At 32.5% G+C, this 26,907-nt stretch overlaps 1 protein-coding gene and 2 long non-coding RNA genes across 4 annotated transcripts in view; 2 read left to right on the top strand and 1 right to left on the bottom strand.

Annotated features, from left to right (window-relative positions):
* Positions 1-26,907, top strand: part of LOC127701133 (uncharacterized) — a 131,195-nt gene that overhangs the window by 90,127 nt on the left and 14,161 nt on the right. The window contains exons 35-47 of one of the 2 annotated variants that reach the window (XM_052204924.1): positions 251-370; positions 11,719-11,894; positions 14,597-14,682; positions 14,953-15,099; positions 16,044-16,151; positions 16,959-17,023; positions 18,941-19,069; positions 19,626-19,686; positions 20,108-20,175; positions 20,621-20,696; positions 21,762-21,814; positions 22,608-22,727; positions 24,428-24,503. In XM_052204924.1, the coding sequence (XP_052060884.1) occupies positions 251-370; positions 11,719-11,894; positions 14,597-14,682; positions 14,953-15,099; positions 16,044-16,151; positions 16,959-17,023; positions 18,941-19,069; positions 19,626-19,686; positions 20,108-20,175; positions 20,621-20,696; positions 21,762-21,814; positions 22,608-22,727; positions 24,428-24,503 (1,285 nt within the window). The remainder of the gene's footprint in view (positions 1-250; positions 371-11,718; positions 11,895-14,596; positions 14,683-14,952; positions 15,100-16,043; positions 16,152-16,958; positions 17,024-18,940; positions 19,070-19,625; positions 19,687-20,107; positions 20,176-20,620; positions 20,697-21,761; positions 21,815-22,607; positions 22,728-24,427; positions 24,504-26,907) is intronic. The other variant, XM_052204923.1, reaches the window with a different exon arrangement.
* Positions 3,984-9,037, top strand: LOC127701214 (uncharacterized). The gene is made up of 4 exons (XR_007981878.1): positions 3,984-4,788; positions 5,513-5,581; positions 6,318-6,983; positions 7,317-9,037. It is a non-coding gene; the product is annotated as an uncharacterized LOC127701214 (long non-coding RNA).
* On the bottom strand, positions 24,909-26,244 carry LOC127701204 (uncharacterized). The gene is made up of 2 exons (XR_007981869.1): positions 25,911-26,244; positions 24,909-25,278 (listed from the first exon to the last, which is right to left on the bottom strand). It is a non-coding gene; the product is annotated as an uncharacterized LOC127701204 (long non-coding RNA).

Genomic DNA, 26,907 nt, shown 5'->3' with positions numbered 1-26,907 from the left:
TAATATACTGAAAGCTGTTAAGATTCTCACCAATTTACCATATATTTTCTTATTAGCCATGACAATATGTTTTTACAGTAGTAGAATGTTGTTGATAAGACAGAATGACTTCTAACATGCTATTGCTGAAGGGGAGACATATGTTTTAGTCAAAAACAGTTTTACCTGGTTTTTGTTTGTTTAACAAGTTACTCTCTTTTGATTTGTAATGTTTCTCTATGCTTTTAATTTTGAGTGTGTTTCTTTACAGACTAGAAAAAATGATGGACTGTCTCAATAACACAATGGACAGGTCTGACGAAAATATGCCATTCACAGAAGAAGATTTAAATGAGGCTATATGTGCAGCCAAATTTCCAGATGATGACAGGTTGGTTGGTTTATAATTGTAATATAGTGCTGTTAAATGGGTGTTTTCATATTAATTCTGTATTATGTTCTAGTACAGTCTTATTGGGTCGAGGTAAGCTGTATTGGCTTGAGGTGTAGATGAGGGGCAATACAGCTGATCAAGACCCTATACGACTGTATGAGGACATAATACAGGATTAAAAAAGAGAGGCGAAAGATACCAAAGGACATTCAAACTCATAAGTCAAAAATAAACTGACAACGCCATGGCTAAAAAAGAAAAAGACCAACAGACAAACAACAGTACACAAAACACAACATAGAAAACTAAAGACTTTTTTATGACACCTTTATTAACCAATGGCCTAAAATAACCATCAAAAGCTGACTGAGGATAAACACAACTGTAGGAAGACTCATAAGGCTCAATATGAACTATTTGGGTTTATTATCATTTAAATGCAAGAAATGTCGAGTAACCATAAAAATTAATAATGTGCGATGAATTACCCTGTTATTCATTGGTAAATAACCCTTTATGCCTCTTGATTTTACACGAGTTATCTCCCATCCAAATGACGTCACTGTCGTATGTACTGTAATCAGCCTTGTATAGTTCGTACTGGTACATAGTCCACCCCCCCTTGTAGCCACGAGAATTCAGGTAAAAAAAAAACTTTTGTAACTGGTTGAATACGTCTCTTGAAACTCCTGTAATATCAAATAGTATGTGATCGTTTGCGGTAGTTTCAAAGAAAAAACTGTTTTCCATCATCAAGCAGCCGTTGAAATTGCTTGTAAATGATTATGGAACACTTCATGAGTGTTAAAATAAGTCAAACTCACAAAAAAAACAATTGGGAAAGTTGTAACCTAAAGAAATAATAGCACTTGTAAATCGAAAAAAAATACAGTGAGAGTGTTGGAAAATCAGTACTTAATAGATACCACTAGAATACGACTTTGAAAGTAAAACAGTTCCATCCTTTAGTAAAGTAACATTAAACATATCCATTATATTAATGTTTGATCTTAAGCTAAAACAAAACACATGCGTCAGTATGAATCACCAAAACCGAATCAATAACAGCTTATGTTTTGTAGTTTAGACATTGTCATGTATAAGTTGGTTCCCGGCTGTCTTATACACTTTTTTCATTCCGTTAAATACTAGCGGTTTCCAGTTTATGTTATGCAATGCTGAAAAGAATCAAGAAATTTAATTTTGAAATTAATCACTTTATAATGGACTTTGAAGTTAAATTGCACATTAATATGCATAAGGTAAGATATAAGTTTTGAAAATGATAAGGGCACCCTCGACAATTTCAATAACAAAAACGGGTGAACATAAACAAACTTCGTGAAATCGAGTTTTTCTCTTATTTCTTGCTTATTGTACTCTATAATCCGCACCCCTGCCTAGCAGCTTTAATTTTGGAGAAACTCAGAATAAAACTGCGGACTATACAAGCCTGAATTCGGTAAACAAATGGCAATGTCCAGATTAGAAGTCCGTGGACTGGAGTGACGAAGAAACAAGTATTTGAAATCCATTTGGTGCCAAGGATAGCTTTCACAAATGTCCTTTTTAATTGCCACCAATATTTTACAGAAAGAGTCTTCAATTGTTGTACATATAAGGCATTTTAAGTCACAAAAATAATTCTATAACGTAAGTGCTTTGACAATTTGTTACAACAGTAAAACATGTACAAGAGCTTCTTTAACATGTATTTTCAATGATTCGAAGGTCCTTTGGTATAATTAAACAAATGTGGCCCAATCGAAGTGGTGCATATCCAAATTGTCAACCCTACAACTTATTCTCACTTCGGACTGCGCCCTCAGAGAAATAATCTTTTATGGTTGACAATTCTGGATGTTCACCAGTTCTATACCTTCCATAATTGTATATACAGTAAATTCAGATATTATCAGATTATTGTGTGCATTTATTATTGCGATTGTTGAAGAATGGATAAAAATGTGAGTTTAATTATTGCGATTTCAGGAAAATCTCTGTACAGATATATGTATCAGATAACAAAATGCGAGTTCTTATTATTGCGATACTCACCCAGTCACATTATTTCGCATTAATAAAAACCTCGCAATAATTTCTGAATTTACAGTACTCAAAGAAAAAATAGTATAACATATGAAAAATAACAACAACTCTAACATCAAAGTATTCTAACTTGTTGAAATCTAATATTTTGTGTAATACACACATCCAGAGACACACATTCATTTTTTGACACCTTTTTGATCCAGACACATGGAATCGTATTAAATGGACAATTTATAATGTATTTTAAGTCATTGGTTAATAATTGTATTTATATGATTTAAATGCAGTATTAATACAGATGGAACTTGTTTTTCATGGCACTAGAATTTTCCATTGTAAAAATCTTAGCATGTGTTTGTTTTGGGGGTGGGGGTCCTTGCTTTTTTACCAATCAGATAGGTGTGGTCCCAGTTTCTGTAGCCCTAATTGAATCATCAGGATTGAGCAGTAGCCATTCAGAGCCCTGAATTTATTTGAATTATCCAATCAGTTGCTTTTCTTTTATTAGAAGCCACTAGAAATCACTTTCAAATTCGCAATTGGCTTTAGCAGATGTTTCTGATATTTTGCCAGGAATTTTCATGATTTCATTCATTTTCTGCAAATGAATACATGATATGGTCAATAAATGAAATGGAAAGTGAAAAGACTACAAAACACTATTAACACCTAATAATTCTTCAAAAAGTCTGTGATCAGTTTCACAAAAAATCTTATGACTAAAGTTGATTGTAAGTATACTGAATTGTTCATAACTTACAATCAACTTTAATCATAAGATTTTTTGGGAAACTGTTCACTGAACCTCAAATTGAAACAGGATTTTTCTACATAAAATTAAAGTCCAGTCGTGGTTGATACCAAGGTGACAAAAAAATCGTTGCAGAGTAAAGAAGTAGCAAATAATTCTTGTTGTTTAGCTCATCTGGCCCATTGACAGTGTGAGCTTTTCCCATCACTTGGCATCCATCGTCTGTCATCTTTATCCGTTAACTTTTACAAAAATCTTCTCATCTAAAACTAAGCCAAATTTAACCAAACTTGGCTATAATCATCATTGGGGTATCTGGTTCAAAAATGTGTCTGATAAAAAAATAGAACATAGGGGTAAAATGAAAGTTTTGTCTATAGTCTTGAAAATCTGACAAGGGCAAAAATGTTCAGAATGTTGAGCTCTACCTACAGTTTATTTACATCAAAACTGTCAGACAACTTCTTATAGAAGCTATTGCCCTAAAAAATTATGACTTTTACAAAAACTGTTGTTTTTGCAATATCTAGACAATTTCTACAAGAAAGTCAACATGGCTGAAATTGTCAGTTGACTCCTTATTATATTTATTGTCCTTAAATGACTATTTACCAACTGCTTGCGTTTTTGCCTTTCATCTGGAAAACTATAATTGATTGATAGAAACTTTTGAAACAAAAGTGATCAGGAAGACAAGATCCACCAATAAATCAAATTGCTGAAATCACCAGTTGACTCCTTATCAGAGTTTTTGTCCTTAAATAATGATTTTTGTCTCACCTTGACAGAGTCAAAAAGCGACATAGGTATGCTGTTTCCAGCGGCGGCGTCAACAAGGTATTAGTTTGTGATTAGGTCTAGTTCATGGTGAACCACTAGTGGTAGGTCAATGATATTTGGTATGCAGTTGTATTAGCATTGGCACATCTCATTACTATGGAGATTATTTGACCCTGCCCCCTCAGTCAAGGTCTATTGACTTTGAAACTTTGCTTAGCTTACATGTATTAGTTTGTGATTAGGTCAGTTTATGAGGAACCACTAGTGGTAGGTCAATGATATTTTGTATGCAGTTGGGTCAATATCCCTAATGCGCCTCGAAATGAGGAACTCAAAAGTTGTGTGTAAACAAAAATCTCTGTGTAGTGATATTGGACATGTTTCTATTTTTTACAAATGACTGAGCTTAACCATTTGTGGTGATTAGGAAAGTAGAGGAACATAGAATAAATGTGTAAAAACTATGGAGCTATTAAATGTGTTCAAAGTATTAAATTTTCAAATAACTTATTGTGTTAAAAAAGGGATTTTTTACCACAAGGAGCCGCATCACGAAAGGATGTTCGGGGTATGCTAATTAACGGAAAAAGTAATCTCACTTCGTACCCCGAAAATTTAACCACATATGTGAAAATGTCACAGCTTCGAAACGAGCTATCATACATATCCAAGTTTACGATATGGACTGAGCTACAGGAAAAAATGTTACCATTACCGCCTATGAAAAACAATTAAAGATATTGACCCAAATTACAAGAAGAATTTCAGCAGTTTTCAGACTGATTTATGGATGATTGCACCTTGTACACCAGAGAAAATTGTGAAAATAACGGTTAGTAGTCTTTTATTTATACCTAGTTATCCCAGCTGGTTTTAGATAAACATTATCGATAAAGATCAGCAAAATTTTTTTCTTTTGAAATGCATTACTGGCACGGGGCTGAACACTTCTTTTAGGCACAATCATAACTTTGTTTACCCCGAGAGATCCAAAAGGCTCTTGTTATTTACTTGAAAAAGGCATGAACTGCTTATGGAAACATTTAATATTATTAAATTGTAAGTAAACATGACACAATAAAGTCTTTGTTATGTAATTATCATTCCGGTCTACAGGAATAACTGATAATCAAAGGAAATAACACACTTCATACGAGTAAAGTGAGATACATCATCACATGTGCTTTTAACCAGTAATTTGACCCCTGGTCAATAGAAATTATATGCAAATAAACAGACAAACATGTATTAAGAAAATCATGAACATATTTTAATGCACACTTAAGCAAATCGCAAGATATTGTCTTTTCTCAATGAAAAAGGGGGAGGGTAAAACCTTTTGAAAACAATAGTGCTGCACCTATTCAACTATTAAGCTACTACTCATTGCTCCTAATATAAAAGGTTTAAATGAAGGTTGATAAGCCACAAGGGAGAAGCATTTCTCTTTCTTTGTGATAAAACTTTCAAAAATTTGATTTTTTCTCTCTCAATAATACTTGTGTATTTAAATCAAATGACAACACAGCCTGAGTAAATTTTTTGTCTTATTTCAGTTCCAGACATATCATTACTATTTGACCTGAGACAGCAAACTAGAGGTTTTAAAAAGTTCTGAATAACTGGTAAGCATTTTGTTTTATTAGGCAAGCTCTAAATTGTTTATTTATGGTATTTATGCAATTGAAATTACAGTCGGTATGTTAAAAATATGCTGATATGAAAACTGTTGCTATGGTCTTGATATTATATAAAAATGCTTAGTTACTGATCTTTTCGACTCCATTTTTCGAGTTAAACCTTGCGGCAACTGTTCCTCATGTAACACTGCAAACTTTAGTTAGCATTATTTTGATCTGTCGTTATTTAATGACGCCATAATACCTGTGATGTCACAATGTTTCCTTTAAAACCTCATGTGCATTTCTCATTGATAACGGGTTTTCACTGAAATACATGTAAAAGACTTTTTTTTTCAAATAGAATTATGTGAAAAGACAAGTTTTGAAAATTTGCACTTCATTGCACTCTAATTATATGATAAAAATGACATTCACAGTAGTTTAGATTTCCACTGGTAAAAATAATTAAGTATTTTGGTGTTTTTTTTATGAGATCTACATTTTTGCATAATTTCTCAGTCAAAATGCACTTTTAGGCACCAGAAAATTTTATTGAATGCTTTAACAGGGTCTGTGTATTGTAATTTAAGGTTATCATCAGATGTTTTGTCCATGTTTTGACTAGTGAAGGTATACTGGAAGAAATTAATTATACATACACATTGTATTCAAAATAGATAAATATAGCGATAAAAGTGTCATTGCCTTATAGTGCTGAAACAACTTTATTTTTTTTCAGAAATGGACAAAAAAACACAGATTTATTCAGAAAGTCATACCGATGAAGATCACACAAAAATATTTGGAAAAATCAGAACTATGGATTTCAATATGGGTCAATATTCCTAATGCGCCTCGAAATGAGGAACTCAAAAGTTGTGTGTAAACAAAAAATCTCTGTGTAGTATTATTGGACATGTTTCTATTTTTTTACAAATGACTGAGCTAAACCATTTGTGGTGATTAGGAAAGTAGAGGAACATAGAATAAATGTGTAAAAACTATGGAGCTATTAAATGTGTTCAAAGTATTAAATTTTCAAATAACTTATTGTGTTAAAAAAGGGATTTTTTACCACGAGGAGCCGCATCACGAAAGGATGTTCGGGATATGCTAATTTACGGAAAAAGTAATCTCACTTCATACCCCGAAAATTTAACCACATATGTGAAAATGTCACAGCTTCGAAACGAGCTATCATACATATCCAAGTTTACGATATGGACTGAGCTACAGGAAAAAACGTTACCATTACCGCCTATGGAAAAACAATTAAAGATATTGACCCAGTTGTATTAGCATTAGCACATCTCATTACCATGGAGATTATTTGGCCCTGCCTACTCAGTCAAGGTCTATTGACTTTGAAACTTTGCTTAGTTTACATGTATTAGTTTGTGATTAGGTCAGTTTATGGGGAACCACTAGTGGTAGGTCAATGATATTTGGTATGCAGTTGTATAAGCATTGGCATATATCATTTCCATGGAGATTATTTGGCACCGCCCCTTCGTTCATGGTCTATTGACTTTGAAACTTTTGCTTAGTTTTCATGTATTAGTTTGTGATTAGGTCAGTTTAAGGGGAACTGTTAGTGGTAGGTCAATGATAATTGGTATGCAGTTTATAAGCATTAGCACATCTCATTTCCATGGAGAATATTTGGTCCTTACTCCTCAGTCATGGTCTATTGACTTTGAAACTTTTGCTTAGTTTACATGTATTAGTTAGTGATTAGGTCAGTTTAAGATGAACCACTTATGTTAAGTCAATGATATTCGGTATGCAAATGTATTGGCATTTGCAAGTTTCATTTCCATGGAGATTATATAACCCCACCCCCTAATTATGGTTCATTGACTTTGAAACTTTTACATAGTTTACAAGTTAATGTTTGTGTTTAGGTTTGTTTAAAGGGAACGACTTATGAAAAGTCAATAGTATTTGGTTTGCAGTTGTATTAGCATTGGCAGATCTCATTTCCATGGAGATTGTTTAGCCCTGTACCTTCAGTCATGGTTCATTGACTTTGAATATTTGCATAACTTACATGTTAAAGTATTGCTATTTTAATTTCAACATTTGCATTATCAAAATAAGAAATAGGCGAGACATATCTCTGTGTTAACAGTTTATTAACAATTTCTTCCATTTTTGCCTTTTATCTTGAAACTTATAATAGATAGATAGAAGTTTAAGTAGCAAAAAATAGTAGCAAGACACGATCTACAAATAAGTCAACTTGACAGAAATCATCATTTGACTCCTTATTGGAGTTCTTGCCTTGAAATGACAATTTTTACTTTTTTGTGTATATTTGCCTATTATCTTGAAACTATATTAGATAGATAGAAACTTTAAAAAGCAAATTCGATCAGCAAGACAAGATTTGCAAATAGGTCATCATAGATTGGCCATTAATGAGGATTTTTACAATGCTTTGTGTTTTAGAAAAAAAACTATAGAAGATAAAAAAAACTGTCAATAGAAAAAAAAAATTATCAGCAAAAAAGAGATTTAGGAAAAAATATACCTACTATAGTCAGGTTTTTCCGATTATCTCACTTAGTTTGTGATGCGACTGCTATGTGTCGTCGTAGTAGTGGTCGCAATTACAGTCGTGAAAAAATTATAAACAAAGCTTAATTTTATCAAATCTTAGAAATTTCTTTGGTCAGACCTATAATCCGACGGCCTATAATTTGACAATCCTAAAGTCAGACAGTTCTATAATCCGACCATGAGCCTGTTTGTATATAGTTTTACTTTTTCACAGAAACGAGAGTATAGTACTTGTTGTGTGACGCACATATACTGCTCAAAATTGGGTGACTTTTTCGTCTTTTGCAGAAAGTAAACTCGATCGCGGTGTAAAGCATAAAACTACTATTGTGCATAGCATAACATCATGTTCCTGTGCTTAAAATAAATGAATAGCTTTTAACCACAAAAAGGCACCAAAGTGTATATTCAAAGCGATGATTAGTTGAGCTTTACAAGCGTATTAAACCTTGAAGGTTTTCAGCAAGAACTGGCATCCAAGAATAAAATAGTTTACAAGCTCAACTTTTTGAAATACGAAAGCGACGTCTCAAATCATCAAAATATTAATATCAAATTGGGGTATTTATTTTAAATATATTATTAATCAAAATAAAATTAACTCTGCCATTTGCATCATAGTGGAGTATTGATCAATAATTATCTTTACATGCCAGACTGGTGTTGGATTGCCGCTGTGCTCGTCTGCCCTCGGACGACAGTCCTTATTTGGTCAAGAGACTGGCATTACCAATGGGAAGGGGGCTTCCAGTGATGACCAGTCACATGACTAATTAGCTGATTGGTTTGTGATTGTAGTGCGCTCACTTCAATTAGAAAATTTAGCGTGGTTGAACGCAGCAAAGTTTCATGCAGAAACTAATTTTTTATTCCCACCCACCGCACCACTTTGTTTATTGCATGTGTTTCTTTTTTACTAGTACTTAGTTAATTTGTAGTTTTGTTTGTTATGAGTACCACAGTTTTGCAGATCTATGTAATTTTGTCTTTGGCTATATTTGCCAATTATGTTTGCATCTAATTGGAATTATAATTAAACTGTGGATTTACTTGGCCCAAACTTGTATTTAGTTTTTATTCAGCCTCAAGTAAATGTAATGGTTTCTTCACTAGACTCTGAACTAGTTATTTGAATTGGTTCAGGACCTGGTTGAGACTCCTCATACATGTAGGATTTTGTCTGAGAGGTGGTAGCAGCACAGCAAATCTTACCATGGGGCAAAAAAGTGTGGGGGGGGGGGGGGGGGTTAAGAGTTATGATTGGATTAATAAGTTTTAAACTCATCAATACGAGCAGCAGCTGATCTGCAATATTGAGTTGAAAATTAAAATTGATTGTCTTCGTGTAGTAATTCCACTTAAGTAAAGAAAACTTCCATAGATACACCAGTATGCAAAAAGGCATCATTGTAATTCTCCTCTGTTAATAATATTTTTGTCTGAGGCAATGTCGGAATGTCTGTCTTTTTTGTGGCTGATGATGGTCATGAATTTAAAAGTTCTCCTCTTCATATTGGGTTGATTTGCTTACAATTACAGGATGAGCTTGGTTTAAACTACATGTAGCTTCAGGATAGGTTTCATTGTAATTATCTAAAGAAATGTAAATAGAGCTTCTAGTCAAAAAGAGGCAGATGCACCGCCGTCATCATATTCATTTTCATAGATTAATTTAAATTTTTCACAGTCGTTTCATGATGTGTCAATATTTGTCATCCAGGTATTACTTTATTTTCATTACCGAGCTTTAGTTCAGGAAATGAATTTTGTGCAGTCGGCATAAAAAAAAAAAACATAAAAAAAAAACTTAAAATGTTCAGAACATACAAAATATAAAAATAAGGAGATGTGGTATGATTGCCAATGAGACAACTATCCACCAAAGTTCAAACAAAGTGGATGTTAGCAATTATAGGCAACTGTACGGCCTTCAACAATGAGAAAAAAAACATACTGTATGGTTGGCTATAAAAGACCCTGACCTGAAAAATATGAAACAATTCAATTGAGAATACTAACAGCCTAATTTATAACAAAACAATTTACGAAATAAACAAATATGACAGATATGAACCAACGACAACCACTGAACTACAGACTCCTCCTGACTTTGGACAGGCACATATAGAATGAGACAGGGTTAAACTAGTTTGAAGGCGCCAACCCTCCCCTAACCTGGCACAATATAAACCTGTTTAGGCAAAGTTTTTCTGAGTATAGCTTTAAAAGGAAGGCGTCACAGAAAAAAAAAAAAAAAGCCTTTGAAGACATCATAATTATTTGGACTAGACCAGTACTTAAACATGTATTTTTATAAATCTAATTGTTTTCATAAATCTATTATTTTACTTTTAGTTGTTTTTAAAAATCTATTATTTTACTTTTAGTTGTTTTTAAAGTCAAAATATAAACAATATATTATAAAACTTCATTGTTTTTTTTTAGTTTTATTATAGATCATGTTTACAAAATTAATGGAGAAAACTTTGGATTATCTCCCCTTTTATTGCCTTGATATAAAATTATCTATTTTTACCTTGAATAAATATAATTTTAAGCTCTAAATTACAATATTTTTATTTTTTAACAATATTAATATAAATACAGAATCTTTTTATATTTTGGTAATAAATCAACCAAATAATGCAAAAGTTTAGTGAAAAATAAACCATTTATCTAGAAGTAAAAAGAATGAGTTGTGTTCTAGAATGAACATGTACCAGGTAGCAGGAGATGCTTACCTAAGCACTTGAGTTCACTCAAAAAAACTATATTTGATAACAGACTTGGATTGGTACCAAGTGTTCTAAACAATAATTCACTTACCACAGTAATTTTGATAGGTCGTATTCTATACTTGAAAATATGATAATGCACATTATGAATGTTCATGTAAATGTTACAAGCTTTATATAACACTGAAGATCCTAGTTTGCAGACTTACATATGGTCTACAGACACAGTTATTGTCATTTGATATTCGTAGTTTGATACATGTTGATTTATGTGTAGATAAGATGTTACAGTCCAAAAAATGTAAGCAGCACTTCATATTACTATATGAAATTTTCCTTTTCAAAAGCATACATAAAAACAATGTGATTGATGAAATATTTGCTAAAACATTGGAGATTTGTGAAATATGTCTTAAACTTTGGAGATTTGATTTTTTTTTCATTTCTGGCGAACAATGAAATTATCCATAGTCCTTTAGATTCTAAAACATTTAATTGTTTGAGGATCACAGCTCTGTGTTCTACCTGGTTAAATAGATTTCCTGCAAACTCTAATTCACTAATTGTCAAATGAACGTAAAACATTAAAAAAATAAACTTCTGCTGATACTCACTAGTTTGGGAGTAAAATAATGAATTCTGGAAGGGGTACCCACCTATAGGCAAGATCTAGTGCCAAGGTTAAAAAATTCTAAGGTTCCCATACTAAAACATGGACTTTACCATTAATGATTATATTATTTAGAGACTGAACATGTTCATTTGTAGTCTTACACATTTTATTTTGGTATTGTCTAATTATTTTGTGTTGAATGTTTGTTCAGATTATTTGTATATTGACAGATGGTATAGAGTAAAGGTGATTTGTGAACAGGAAGAAGGTAATGTAGAAGTATTTTATGGAGACTATGGAGATAAGAGGACTGTAACCAGAGAAGATCTCTTCCAGCTTCCCCAGGATTTCATGATGGTTCCTTTCCAAGCTATTGAATGTGAATTAGCTCATGTTCAACCCAGAGGTACTTTATATTTTTTAGATTAAAATGGGCGAAAAAAAAATAAAATTGGTTTATTTTAAAAATTTAGTTTAGCACTTTTCAACTGATTTTTATACGACCGCAAAAAAAAATTTTGTGGTCGTATATTGGAATGACGTTGGCGTCGTCGTCGTCCGAAGACGCATTGGTTTTCGTACTCTAACTTTAGTTTAAGTAAATGGATCTCTATGAAATTTTACTATAAGGTTCAATACCACAAAAGGAAGGTGGGGATTGATTTTGGGGGTTATGGTACCAACAGTTAAGGAATTAGGTGCCAAAAAGTGGCAAAAAATAAGCATTTTTGTAACTTCCAGACAAAACTTGTGTGTTAGTGTATGGACCTCTCTGACATTGTACCACAAGGTTCCATATCACAAAGGGAATGCTGGGATTGATTTCGGGGGTAATTGCCTCAAAATTTAAGGAATTAGGGGCCAAAAAGGGGCAAACAACAAGCATTTTTCTAGTTTCATGACAATAACTTGTGTGTAAGTGTATGGATCTTTATGAAATTGTACTACAAGGTTCCATATCACAAAGGGAAAGCTGGAATTGAGTTTGGGGGTAATTGCCCAAAACGTTAAGGAATAAGGGGCCAAAAATAAGCATTTTTCTAGTTTCCAGACAATAACTTGTGTTCAAGTGTATGGATCTCTCTGAAATTGTACTGCAAGGTACCATACCACAAAGGGAAGGCTGGGATTTATTTTGGGGGTAATTCCCTCAAAATTTTAGGAATTAAGGGCCATAAAGGGGCAAAAAAACAAGCATTTTTCTAGTTTCAGGACAATAACTTGTGTGTAAGTGTATGGATCTTTATGAAATTGTACTGCAAGGTTCCATATCACAAAGGGAAAGCTGGGTTTGAGTTTGGGGGTAATTGCCCTAAACGTTTAGGAATTTGGGGCCAAAAAGGGGCCAAAAAACAAGCATTTTTCTTGTTTCCAGACAATAACTTGTGTTCAAGTGTATGGATCTCTCTGAAATTGTACTGTAAGGTACCATACCACAAAGGGAAGGCTGGGATTGAGTTTGGGGGTGATGAATCATAAGGAGGTTCAAAAAATTTGGAGGGGGATTTGTTTTTCCTTTTTTTTCTTTAAAATTTTCCATTTTAAATTGGTTATTTCTGATCTATATATAAAAGCAAATAATAATGATATGGTTTGAATAGGTAAATTAAAAAATTTTTAAGTTCTTAGACCACATTCATTCTGTGTCAGAAACCTATGCTGTGTCAAATATTTAATTACAATCCAAATTCAGTGCTGTGTCAAGCTTGAATGTTGTGTCCATACTTGCCCCAACTGTTCAGGGTTGGACCTCTGCGGTCGTATCAAGCTGCACCCCAGCGGAGCATTTTATTATAGTTTGTTCTTATGTTTTGCTGTAACACCACTGTCCCGGGTTAGGGTTAGGGTTGAGTGCTCTAAAAATGTTTAACCTCCCCATATTCTTTATGTGCCTGTCCGAAGTCAGGAGCCTGTAGTTCAGTGGTTGTCGTTGGTTCATGTCTGTCATATTTGTTTTTTGTAATTTTGTTTTGTTGTAAAATGGGCCATTAGTTTTCTCAATTGAATTGTTTCATATATTTCATGTCATGGCCTTTTATAGACCTCTATACAGTATGGTTTTTTTCATTGTTGAAGGCCATACATTTGCCTATAATTGCTTACATCCACTTCATTTGGACTCTGGTGGATGTCTCATTGGCAATCATACCAGATCTTCTTATTTTTATATTTATTATTATAATGGATGTGAAGAGTTAACACACCAAATGATATTATTTAGAAAAATGTGTCTCCAAATCTGACCATTTATGCATCCATTATAAAACTGCAGAGGTTTGTTAAGCTTAAAAAATATTTGTTTAAATTAAGCATACATGGCATATGCAAAACAAATCTGGATTCAATAACAAAATAAAAATTGCATGGGAATCATATGTGTTTTACAGATACATGTATCACCATTGTAAGTCACTTTGTGCTCCATTTTCAGGAGACTTAGTGCTATGTGGGCAAGCTTCAGTCAAGTTCATAAATGCACTCAGTTATTAGTCCCCTACCGACGAAGTTGAAGGGGACTTTAGGTTTGCACTCCGTCCGTCCGTCTGTCTGTCTGTCCATCCGTCAGTTCGGCAAATCATTTTCCACACTTTTTTTCTTCATGCTTGAATATATTGGTTTGATATTTGGTGTATTGTTTAATCATGACAAGTTACAGATCAAGTTCGAGTTTTGTTTCGGTCTGATGATTTTGTGCAGAGTTATGGCCCTTGGACTTAGAAAATTCACTCAAATAATCAGTTATCCGCACTTTTTTTCGTCATGCTTGTAGATATTGATTTGATAATTGGTATATAGTTTACACCATGACAAGTTATAGATCAAGATAGCATTTTGTTCCAGTACAATGAATTTCCAGTACAATGAATTTTGACCGGTAGGGGACTATGAATTGCCATGCAATACTCGCAGAATGCTTGGTTAGCCTTAAAGTGAAAATATAAGAAGAATTCTAGAAAGTCCTTGATACTTAATGTAAACTGCCTTTTAATATAAACATGTCAATATCTCACAAGGAAATATGACACTTTTCCGATCATGTCAAATTTACAAAGCATTTGAAGTTTGTTCCGTTTTATTTTAACAAATAAAAGTTGCCTTACACTTCAGGTGATGACTGGGATGATGAAAGTGGTGACCTGTTCTGGGACTTGACACACATGATTAATGATGACAAGAAACGGGTTATGGCTAGCGTAAGTCAGTATTCTCATGTAGTATGATAATGTTAATGTAAATGAGACAAGTTGAATTAGAATTGTTTTGATTGTTCACTCTTGGTTAACGATGCAGATGCTAAAATATTCTTTTTTAGGTTGATAGTAATTACAATAAATGATTCTACATTTTTCTACCTTACCAGCTTTCTATGTCCTAAAAAAAATTTGATACTTGTGTTGTTGTATTTCTGTCTTGTTGCTGATTTCCACACATTTGCTTTTAGTCATACTATGTCATCATTTCAGGTGGTATCAAAGTCTCCAGCAGTTTATGCTGGTTTATATAAATATGAGATAGTACTGTATGACACAGACACATCTGATGATGTAAATTTGTGTCAGGAACTAGTCTGGTCCAGTCTTGCATCACCGAAACCTAATTCACCTCTCCAGGTAAGATTAAAAGAACACCTGCATTCCTCTCCTATGGTTTGCAAGATAGACACCAGATGTGTAATTTCTTTCATTAGCAGAAAAAGTTTCCTTACAAAAGTAGTAACAAAACTTGAGGGCTAAATGAAGTTTGCCTTTTGCAATCCTTTGGGATTCAGATAAAGCATTTGACTCTCCTGTTTGTCAATCTCAGTGAACTTTTTGCTTTTTCAGAGTACTGTGAACATGACATCTTCTGGACAATACTCCTCTGAAACCATTTGACAAAAAACTCTCATGTGTAGTGGACCATATTGTATCGTCATTTTTACAGGAGTTTGGGACTTTAATCACTTATTTTTTGAGAATTGTGACATTGACACCTGTGAATGCAACTGTTTGACAAAAAGCCCTCATACTTGGCAGATTTATTTTCCACCATATACAGTTGACCACATTATTCTGTGAATTTTGATTTGACCAATTTTACAGGATTTATGGGACTTTGACATATTTTAACATATGTACCACAATGACACTTTGTGAGCAACTCTATTTGACAGAAAGCTCTCATATTTGATAGGATTGTTAGTCATTATATTAAGTTGACCATATTTTTTCTATGGTAGCACAATGGCACCTTGTAAAACACCATTTTATTCATCCTTTACACAACAGCAGGTGACATTTCGCTACATCATAACAAATTGTTCAAATAAATCAAGCAAACTTTAATAAAGAATTAAGAAAAACATCATGTTTCTGACAAGATAGAAATTGCTTCATCTATTGTAAAGAAAAAAAATCCACTGGATTTTACAAATCAACAAGCAAATAAGTAATAAACAATGAACATTGAAAAATTTGTTACTCTCATCTTCACTAATCACTAACTAGGACAAATAGTAAATATACTGGTCCCAGGCACTGTGTTTTTGTTGTTGATTTCTTTACATTTGTATCAGTTTGAATTGTCACAGGAGCTGTGTCCTATTCCTCAGATGGGAAGAAAAATATACAAATCTACAGCACAGAAAATACCAGATCTCTGTGGTATCATATATTGGGAAAAGGTGAGTAGAGTGAACTTATCTTTACATGTATAATAATCCCAAGTTTTATTTAAGATAGAATTCTTCCATGTCAGGATCTGTGATCATTATAATATGTGTTGGCAATATATTCACCAGTATCTTCATCAAGCATGAGAGAGATGTGAAACTGATAAATATAATGCATAAGATCAACATTGGGCATGACATGAATGAATTATTTTATTCTGATAGAGCAAATATATATTTTTTTAGATGGACTATAAATATCTAAGATGTTTTTACTGTTTCTTTTTCCTCCTCTGTTGTGAATGTAAATTGAACAAAATGGAATTTTCCTGTAAATTATTCTTATCAGCTTACTTGATAAATAATATCGAAATAAGAAGATGGGTATGATTGCAAGTGAGACAACTCTCCACCAGAGAACATGAATTTAGAAGTTATCCACTATAGGTTACCATATGACCTTCAACAATGAGCAAAACACATACCACATAGTAAGCTATAAAAGGCCCTAAATTGACAAATTTAAAACAATTAAATGAGAAAACTAACAGCCTGATTTATGTACAAACTTCCCCCTAAACCTGGGACAGTGGTACAACAGAACAACACACATGCAAAGGTTTCATGGCACAAACCTATTTCATTAAATTTCTTCTTTATTCTAACCAACTAAATGATATATTTTGGTAGGATAAAGATATTACATGCATAACAGTTAAGTAGATGTATATAGATCCAAAATGAGCTGATTTTATATTGGACAAACTTAACTGAGTTCAAGTTAAACAACTGTCTGATTTTTCAAATTTTCATTTTAAGATCACAGAAAGAGCCAAGAAAGCACCAAAGGATATCTTTACTATTGTTCAACAAAATCTACAAAGGTATGCAGTTATCTTTTGAATTTAATTGTAATTCACTTTATATTTATGAGTTCTTTAAATCTGTGGTGATACTCGAATTTCATGTGAAACTCCTTAGTGTAAGGATGCTTATTTAAATTTTTTCATAATAAAAAATATAAAATGATGTCAAGCATTGATGCTTAAAAATCTATTATATTTTCGGTCATCATTGTTTTTTTTTTAAGACTTGTAGATCCAGTTCATTCCAGTTGAAAGACCTTTTGTGGAATTTAAGTTTGAATTAATTTCTCATGATCAACATTTGTCATTCCTGTTGACCTTTCAATGAATTTTTCTGCTTTGTCATGTTAGCCTCATTTAAACAGTGTGGTCTGTATATGTTCCTGGTACACCTCGCCTTTCATTGGAATTCCCAGAATATATATTTAACAATTTTTTATAGGCTGCAGGTGGGTGCATCACAACACATATAGTTTTTTTTTCAAATTAAAAGTGATGACCTTAGTTTGTTGTTTATATTTTACTAAAATGACATGCAGTGCTTCAGCTAAAAATTGAAAAGTGCAGGTCATCTGTTTGATGATATTTTCCAGGTAAAATCAATCAATATGGCTCAATATCCTAAAGATAGTATGCAAACTAGTTTGTTATCCTGCCCAATGATTATTTCTTTTGGGTTAATTCAAGAATAATTCCGAAAACAAAATGATTTCTGCATGTCCTTTCCATCATTAACATCTGTTCAGATTTAATGGCTACTCATTCCATATTCATCAGTTCTTTTAACCCCAAGATTTTAACATTTGTCCTCTTTATTGAACTGTAATTTATGTCAAAGAAGAGTCGGAAGGTACCAAGACACACTCAAAAATCAAAAAGTCTAAAATTTTCAGCTAAGTTTGGTAAATACACATTATTCAAAAAGAAAATAGGTCCACAATGCTGTTACAATGGAAAAAACTTTAAAAAATAACTCCTACAGTTTGAATGCTAGGAAGTTTTCACTTTGCTGGCTCTTTGTACATATATTGAAGGTGTGCATGTGGTCAGGGTTTTAATTTTTATTAATATTTGCTCTTTTGGGAGATAGTTGAACTTTGTCATTTTTGGAGTATATACTTGCATAAGAGGTGCATAGAGTTTCCGTATAACTTCTCCTACAGTGAACCATAGACCTATGTGCTCCCATGCTCAACTTTGTGTATTTTAAAATAACACTTTGCATCTGCGGGGGCATCATTTGTGTCTCCTAGACACAATAATATCTCAAAGAAAGTCCTACATTGACTTAAATGTTATAATACAGTTACTTCAGAGTGGAGTGCGGGGGCATCACTTTGTCTAGTTTACTCTGTTTTGTGTTTTGAGCAAAAACTAAAGAAGATAGAGAGAAACTAAACAGACTAAATGATCAGCAATACAAGATCATCAAAACAGATTTTTGTCATGAATTCTATTCTCGTCTACAATGTTGGAGAGTGTCCTTTGTTGAATATGCACATAGACCAAGGTGAGCGACACTAAAGAGCCTCTAGTTATTTTATTCTTAACTTCAGGTAGACTGTTTTCAAGAACTCAACTATTTCATGTTATAATTCAAATGCACAGAAAAATAAGAGAAATGATTCCACAACAAAGTTTGAGTGAAAATATATATGTTTTAAAAATAGTATCTTTATATTTCATGAAACAGCATGCATTTCTATACTGTTGGTACATGTAGTTTTAATAGCAAAATTCTAATAATAAACAAAAGATGTTGGTACAATTTCAGACTTCAAATTTGGTTGTCTGTTTCAAGCTTTGTTCAAGATTGTACCTCTATATTTCTTTACTCACAACAGTTGAATTAATTATTTAATTGTCTTTAAGGAGAAATTGTTTTGCCAAGGATATAGCTGTATAATCTATATATAAACAATTGTTCTATTTTAGTGCCCCATTAGACTTGATAGGTTACAAGGCATTGGCATCCATCATAAAGATGATAGGAAGAATTTCAGACCCTCCCTCACATCAGTGGATCTTAGAAAGTTTGTTCTCTTCAGCAAGAGCCAGTACAAGGTAATACAAATGATACACCGTGGCTGTAAGAAGAACAAGAAATCTTCAATTGAATATAAATTCAAATCATATAACCAATTTCAAGTTCTTTGACTACATTTATTCTGTGTCAGAAACCTATAATGTGTCAAATATTTAACTACAATCCAAATTCAGACCTGTATCAAGCTTGAATATTGTGTCCATTTTTGCCCCAACTGTTCAGGGTTGGACCTCTGCGGTCATATCCAGCTGCACTCGGCGAAGCAGTTTATTTTTTTCTCACTGACATTCGGAAAGAAAAATATACATGTATAAAGGTCTGTTGATAATTTAACCCATGAATATTGTGGTTAAATGGAATTTCATGTACAGAGTATACATCAAAAAAGTTTAACTATTATCCATATAAATATCTACATCATGATAGTATTACATTTTTTTACCTTAGAGATATTTTCTAGTCTTTGAAATTAACTTGTTTAACATATTCCTGTAAGTATTTTTATTAGTGGCATGTGTTGAAAGTTATTAGTACACTAGTGGTTGACATTGAATTAACTAATTTGCTTTACAGGTTACAAGATGAAATCATTGAGCAAGAGTGTGGTATAGGAATAGTCAAATGTCTGGAACAGGTAGTTATTTCACTTTTATTGCTCTTTTTTCAGAGAGAAAGGGAGAGCTCAAAAGTATGTTAAGGGGCTAGGGATATACACTGTTATAAAAAAAAAAAAAGTATGAATTTTGGAAGACTTTAAAGTTCTGATTTTTCAGTTTTTAAGTGTAAAAATTTAGGTCCATTTGTTTAACCGATCAGTGCCCTGAAAATCATCCAGTCTACAACCATCATGATATAGATACCAAAAAATCTTTTAAGAAATATTTACTTTGCAGAGAGCAGATTATAATTAAAAGTTTAGAAAGAAAATCGTGTTTATATATTTCATTTTCAGTCTATTATCCTAAATATTTCAGAAGAATTTTAAAGCATACTATACATTAATTTCGATTTGAAATTCTCCTTACAAGTGAGTGAAAATATATTGTTTTTTACAGAACTGTAGACCAGATATACAAGAACAAGCAATAATATCTATAGATAAGTTCTTGGAAATCAGCAACAGGTGAGTCCTCACTAGATAGTTAAATTTTCCTTTAGAGAATTTTCTTCAAAGTTGAAGAACTTTAACATGTAGATAGATGGATTTCAAATGTTATGTGAAAATTTACATTTGAAACAATTAGATTTGTGATAATTTTCTCTCATTTAATGAATTTACTATGAACTTTTAGTGTATTGGATATATGTAGGGCCATTTCTGTAAAAAAAATGTGATTTTAGGATAAAACAAATTATTGTTTAAGCTTTGGGGGGGGGGAAATGATGAATTATATTGCAGGATGTTAGTTATGGGAATTTGAGTATATATGTATTGTGTTAACAAAACTGTTGACATGAATGGACATTGTTTTGGACAAGATTGTAACAACAATTTGAGAACTTAAATATCTGTTTAAAGTGGAGTATTTGAAAAAATTGTTTGAAATAGTGTCTTTAATTATTTTCAGCTTCTTATCTGTGTTTAATAACAGGCGTACAATAGAGATATTGTGCCAGTTTCTGGACGTCACAGAAAGGATCTCTGTAAGTATGCTTATAAGTAACTGATTAGCATATGAAGAAGTTTTACTTCTCCTTGAACACTATTTGATATTTATACCCCCGCTTTAAAAATATGGGGGTATACTGTTTTACCTCTGTCGGTCCATCCATCCGTCAGTCCATCAGTCCGTCCCATGAAAATTTTTCGTCGCATTTTTCTCAGGAACTACAATACAAGGATTTCTGAAATTTGGTTTCAGGGTTTATATAAGTTGGCTATACCGTGTGATGCGTTTTCAGATTGATCACTCAACAACTTCCTGTTTACCGTCAAATATTTGGGATTGGGGTATCATCAGTGAGCAGTAGCTCGCAGTTTTACTTGTTATATATTAAATGTGATGAAAAAGGGAAGTGGATGTTTGTATTCAGAAAAGAATATCAGAGCTGTACCTATTTTAAATTAATAATTTGGGCAGCATACTTGGTTTTTGAAGATAGAAACATTTCGTAGAGTTATTAGAATGTAAGTAGTGTATTTTCTTCTTGAGGTAAGAGAATATGCAACTTGGCAATTAAAACAATAATCCTTATGTTATTTTCTTATAGGTGTACTCCTGCATAAATAGGTTAAAAATCATGTACCATCAGCAGTTATTCACATTAGAAAAGAATTCAGCTTCTTTAAAGATTGAATTGAACAGTCATCCTTATCTAATTTGCATACCTAATGAATATTATTCATGAAAATAAAAATGTGTCATGAAAAATATATGTTTCATTTGAGTTCTCTACTCTAGCTTGATATTGATGACGTCCTATTAGTGACTGTCAAGTTCAGGAAAAGGAGTAAATCAAGTGCTGGTCCTTTGATATATGAACATTTTGCTGATTGTTACTTGTTCTTTAATATTAATTTAATATCTTTTTCCTTATTTCATATGAAATTAAATGATATAGGTTAGATATAATTACAACAGTATCTCAGATGTATATAGAGTATTAAAAAACAAACAAACAACTAACCCACATTGTCTTCAGTTATGAGTAGGAAAACACCTTTTCATATGCCTCATAATTTTAATGTATTATTATTTTATTTTTCAGACTCTTGTGGAAATCTATGCAGCTCTATCTTCACTCTGTGTTTTATCAAGCAGGTATGTTAAGTTTACAACTGTTTTGAAAGATTGAAAACAAGATTACATTTCTTGGTTATTATGATTGAATCATTATATCCTTTATGAAAGAAATTTGCCACTTCTTAATAATAACATTAACAGTACCAATTTTTATCCTGCAATCAGCCAGCTATTGTACAAATAACAGGTACACAAATAATTTTTTGCTTTATTTGTACTTGTACAAATAAAGTCTCCTGTTACTCCTCTTCCGTGTTGAGCAAGCGGTAATGTGGATATTTCTTTTTGCGTACCAGTTCATTTTGGGGTCCTCTTCGCGGTCCGCGTTTAAACTATGTCGATTTCTTTGAAAAATTAGAGACAATGATTTAGATTTTAATAACTAAAGTTTCAAGTGTTGGGTGTAAATTTCAGGATAAAAACAATATATGTACATTGTCGGAAAATATAAAATTTATTTGTACTCGCTGCGAAACAGGAGAAAAGCTCGGCGAGCCTCGCTTTTCGTCCTGTTTCTAAAGCTCATACAAATAAATTTTATATTTTCCGACAATGTACATATATGGTATATTACTGCACCAAGATGTGCATTTCTACAATAAATGTTCTTCAGTGATGTTCAAGGCCAAAATATTTGAAAAACTAAAACTTATACAAACATTGAAGAGTTGATCAAACCAAAAAGTACCTGAAGTATCATACTGTAAATACTGATAATAAATTATCTTACTGTAGATTGATTGACTTTTGCTATTGACAGTTAACAGTATTGATTTAATTAAAATTATTTATATTTTAAATAATTTTCCAGAATATATGAATGGGCTCAAAGTTTTGATGTTTGTACAGTAGCACAGAAACACCTAGAAAAGATAAGTGATACCAGTGTAGAAGAAGCTGCCTTAAAATACCTTGTTAAATTGATGGAAAGGTGAGCATTGTTAAATTGATGGAAAGGTGAGCATTTCTTGCATTTGTAACAATTCAGAATACTTTTATTATATAGATATATATTACTGAATGGGAAGAGAACTTATTCGTTGGTTTTAGTTTGAACAACTCCTACATGTATATACCAATATTTCCAAAACAGTCATATTTTCCAAAATTGACTCTAATTTTTTTGAAAGTCTGGCACTAATTTCACTGTTCCTGATCTACAAAACAGGTCTACTGTGGATTCATTATTATTCATTGGATACCTATTTTCGTGTGATTCATGGGTACAGGTTAACAAATGTTCAACTAATTTTAAGTTTTGTATAGGCTTTGTATGCAGAGATTGGCAAAACCATGAAAATCAAATATCCACAAAAATGAAAGTTTCCCTCAATCCACGAAAATTTATACCCACGAAAATAAATGAATCCACAGATAAGGTAAATTTTCAGCATAAACCAATCATTTAACATCAAACTTTTGTAGTCAATTCAGTTTTTTCTTTACTGGCCTGGTGGAATGCTGTTAAATCTAATGTAAAGTCACTTAATGTGGCTAGAGGGTATAAGAACTTTGTGTCAATAAATTTCTAATTTTCTCATATTTGAATTTTTTGGGGATAAAATAGTGATCACTGTTAGTTTGTTGAGGGTACTTAACTTTTTACACAACTACTTATTGCTGTAAGTCAGACGGTTAAATATGTAACACTTCACAAGTTTGCAAGTCATTCTTGCACAAGGCCATGATGCTTATCTATGTACAAGTACAGTGACCACTGTGTGAATTGTTCTTATTTTTTGCATTGAAGTAATAGGAAAAATAGAGGTGTTGAAATATTCAAGTAGTGTAACCACCAAAAAGAATCTGTTTATTAAAGATTTTGCTCAAATTTCTCAAGGAACAAGCTAGAGTACAGCTTAGTAACCAGTAGAAAATATAGGTCAACATAGAGTTGAGTAATATATTTCACTTTAATCACAAACATAAGAAACTTTGTTGGAAAGGAGAGATAATTTGGTTTCATTTGGAGTGTAAGGTTAACTGGAGCCACACATAAAATATGCTTTGTTATTAATACATGTGATACACAATATACAAATACACCTTGTCGCTATTCCCGCTTAACCCGAGAATCTGTCCCGCTTGAACTTTTGACGTCATACAACAATCACTTTTCCATTGTGGCGTCAGATATTTTCTATTATGATGTCAAAATTTTATGGGAACTTTTGTGATGTCCAGTAATGGCGGACAAATAGCGATAAGGTGTATTGAACCAACTAGTAAAAGATAATAAATTTCACCAATTTTTCATCTTTGATAACCAGAACTTCACATCTCTTCATCAAGCTGTAAAAAAAATTAGTAATCAATGAAACACTTAATCATTTAAAGACAAAAGCAAAGGATTCAACATTTTTAATCGATCATAATACTCAGTTTAGAATATGTATTTTTTACAGCGCCAAATCTATTTTTATCTTTAAAGTACTCCAAATGTAGTGGGTGGTAAATTTAATACCATTGAGCCTTCTTAAGTGTAGTAGTTTAGCTTCAGCATAATGGATTTTTAGATTAGATCAAACTTGGTGAAAACAAAGTTGAATGGTATAGCTGTTGACAATAGTTGACATTAATGGTTTACACTTTAAATTATCCTCATCCAATAGAAATTACTTGTTGTTACAGAAGTGCCGATCATCTGAGGAAAGATAAACTAATCAGAGCAGTTGTATCTGTGTTGGACAAGAGTCAGTCTGAAAAGGTAAGCCAAAAGTCTTAGTCTGGGATTCTTGCCATCAGCCAAGTGAAGAGAAACAAAGATTTCCATAGGGTCTTGGCTATTAAAAGGCTTTTTTCATCTGATTAATTTATTTAAGGCTATCTATTTCTTTTCTTTTTTCTATCACTTTTTAAATTAGAAATAAACTTTTTCTAAAATTAAAAAACTCTGCTTCAAGTCAAGAGACTGTGACTGAGTGGGAAGGGCCAAATAATCTCCATGGAAATAAGATGTGCCAATGTTAATACATCTGCATACTAAATATTATTGACCTACCACTAATGGTTCCTCTTAAACTGACCTTATTATAACTTGTTTATACATGTGTCACGGATAGACGAGAGCTGACTTAGGAGTTTGTACTTACAGATAATAAATGACTACTACTTTAAACAAAATAACAATTTAATTAGGTACAAATTTACAAATATAAATAGATGAAATCAAATGAAATAATACTGTCAAATGTTTAATGAACTGTTCCTTCTTCTTTATATTAAACTATGAAATCTGGATAAACGATACTACGGAATTTTACGTATTTGGTTTTCGGTAACTACACAAAACTGGCCCAACATAAGCGGTGTACACATTACGGCTGCCCTATTGTCTAGACTCGACTCCAAATATTCTATGTTGCCAAACTATTTATGATAAACACGGAACGCCGCACTGTCAACAGGTTTCACCACCATCTGTACTATATCTCCATACTTTACTATACAAAACTACATACACCTAGCCCGCAAACTGGGACCTATTGAAATACATACTGTACGTTAAGATACAATACTATACTTAAGAAATATACATATGTTTATGTATTACACATGTCGCATAAATAATGACAAATACTTAGTACGACTACTTATGTTCAATCTATAGAAGATTATAGCATATTGAATAATGCATTACTTATACACAAATAATTACGGCATATCGTATAATGCCTTACTTTACACAATACAAACTACGGCATATCGTACAATGCCTTACTTTACAAGTCACATAATTGACTTTATTGTATACTATCATTATACAATTACTACACACAATATACAGCTTTTAACGCTGAATATACATTTATGCTTATACGTTGCATATTACTTTACATACTTATGGAGATACATACATCATTGCATTATTGTACGCAAACGTTCCTAAAATACCAAACAATTTCGATACTCGAATATTTACTACAGCCGGAAACATATAACCGTGTTAAACTTTCATTATAATGAACATTAATTAACTTATTACATTTATAAAATAGCAATGTCAAAATTACAATTACAATTGAAATAATTATTCTATATTTGCGTTGTTGCAGAAAACTGAACACTTTAGAACGAATAATGATTAAATAAATAAGAATAAATTGAATCCTACCTCAGAAATCCAGTGTGTGTGTCCACGCCACATTGTAAACTAACTTTATACAAACATTTCTGACCACACCTTGACTCGTTAAGGTGTTACCTGAGAGTGAATAGTCAGCTCATCAAATACAGGTATCACTGTTACTCAACCCGTTCGACAAGTTTACAGGTAAATGCCCAAGTAAATAGTGGACACTACTTAATTAATTAGATGTAAAATGTGGACATGTATTATACACCGAAGTCTGCAGAATATAGCATTTATAAGATACTGACGTTCTGCAAATCGAAATAGAATTAACAACCAAAATAACAACATATATGTGAGTAAACAAAGTCACCCTGTGACAACATGTAAACTAAGCAAAAGTTTCAAAGTCAATAGACCATAACTGAGGGGATGTGACCAAATAATCTCCATGGAAATGAGATATGTCAACGCTAATACAACTGCATACCAAATATCATTGACCTACCACAAATGGTTCCCCATAAACTTACCTAATCACAAACTAATACATGTAAACAAAGCAAAGGTTTCAAAGTCAATAGACCATGACTGAGGGGTGGTACCAAATAATCTCCATGGAAATGAGATGCGCTAATACTCATATAACTGCATGCCAACTATAATTAAACTACCACTAATGGTTCCCCATAAATTGACCTGACCACAAACTAATACATTGTTAACGCTGCTGCTTGAAACAACACAGGTAAGACTAGACTTTTTTAGCTTTGTGGAGGCACGACAAAAATCAAAACACTAGACCAGGACTTTGTGGAATCCTTCTAGCCATTTCTCTTAGACTACTAATTGTATGTTAAAAAATGTAGAACATCATCAAATTAAACCCCACTTGCTACATGTAGACACATGTGTGCCATACAGTAAAACAAATGACATGTTTTTGTTTATCTTAAGTATGCATATGCTGTTAAGTTGTTGTCCTCTATTCACTCAACTTCTCATTTGTTTCATACCAATACTAGGGCCTCAGAGAATG

This window comes from Mytilus californianus, unplaced genomic scaffold, assembly GCF_021869535.1.
Source record: "Mytilus californianus isolate M0D057914Y unplaced genomic scaffold, xbMytCali1.0.p SCAF_5, whole genome shotgun sequence".
NCBI classification, from domain to species: Eukaryota; Metazoa; Mollusca; class Bivalvia; order Mytilida; family Mytilidae; genus Mytilus; species Mytilus californianus.
This window is presented reverse-complemented; position numbering and strand designations above follow the sequence as displayed.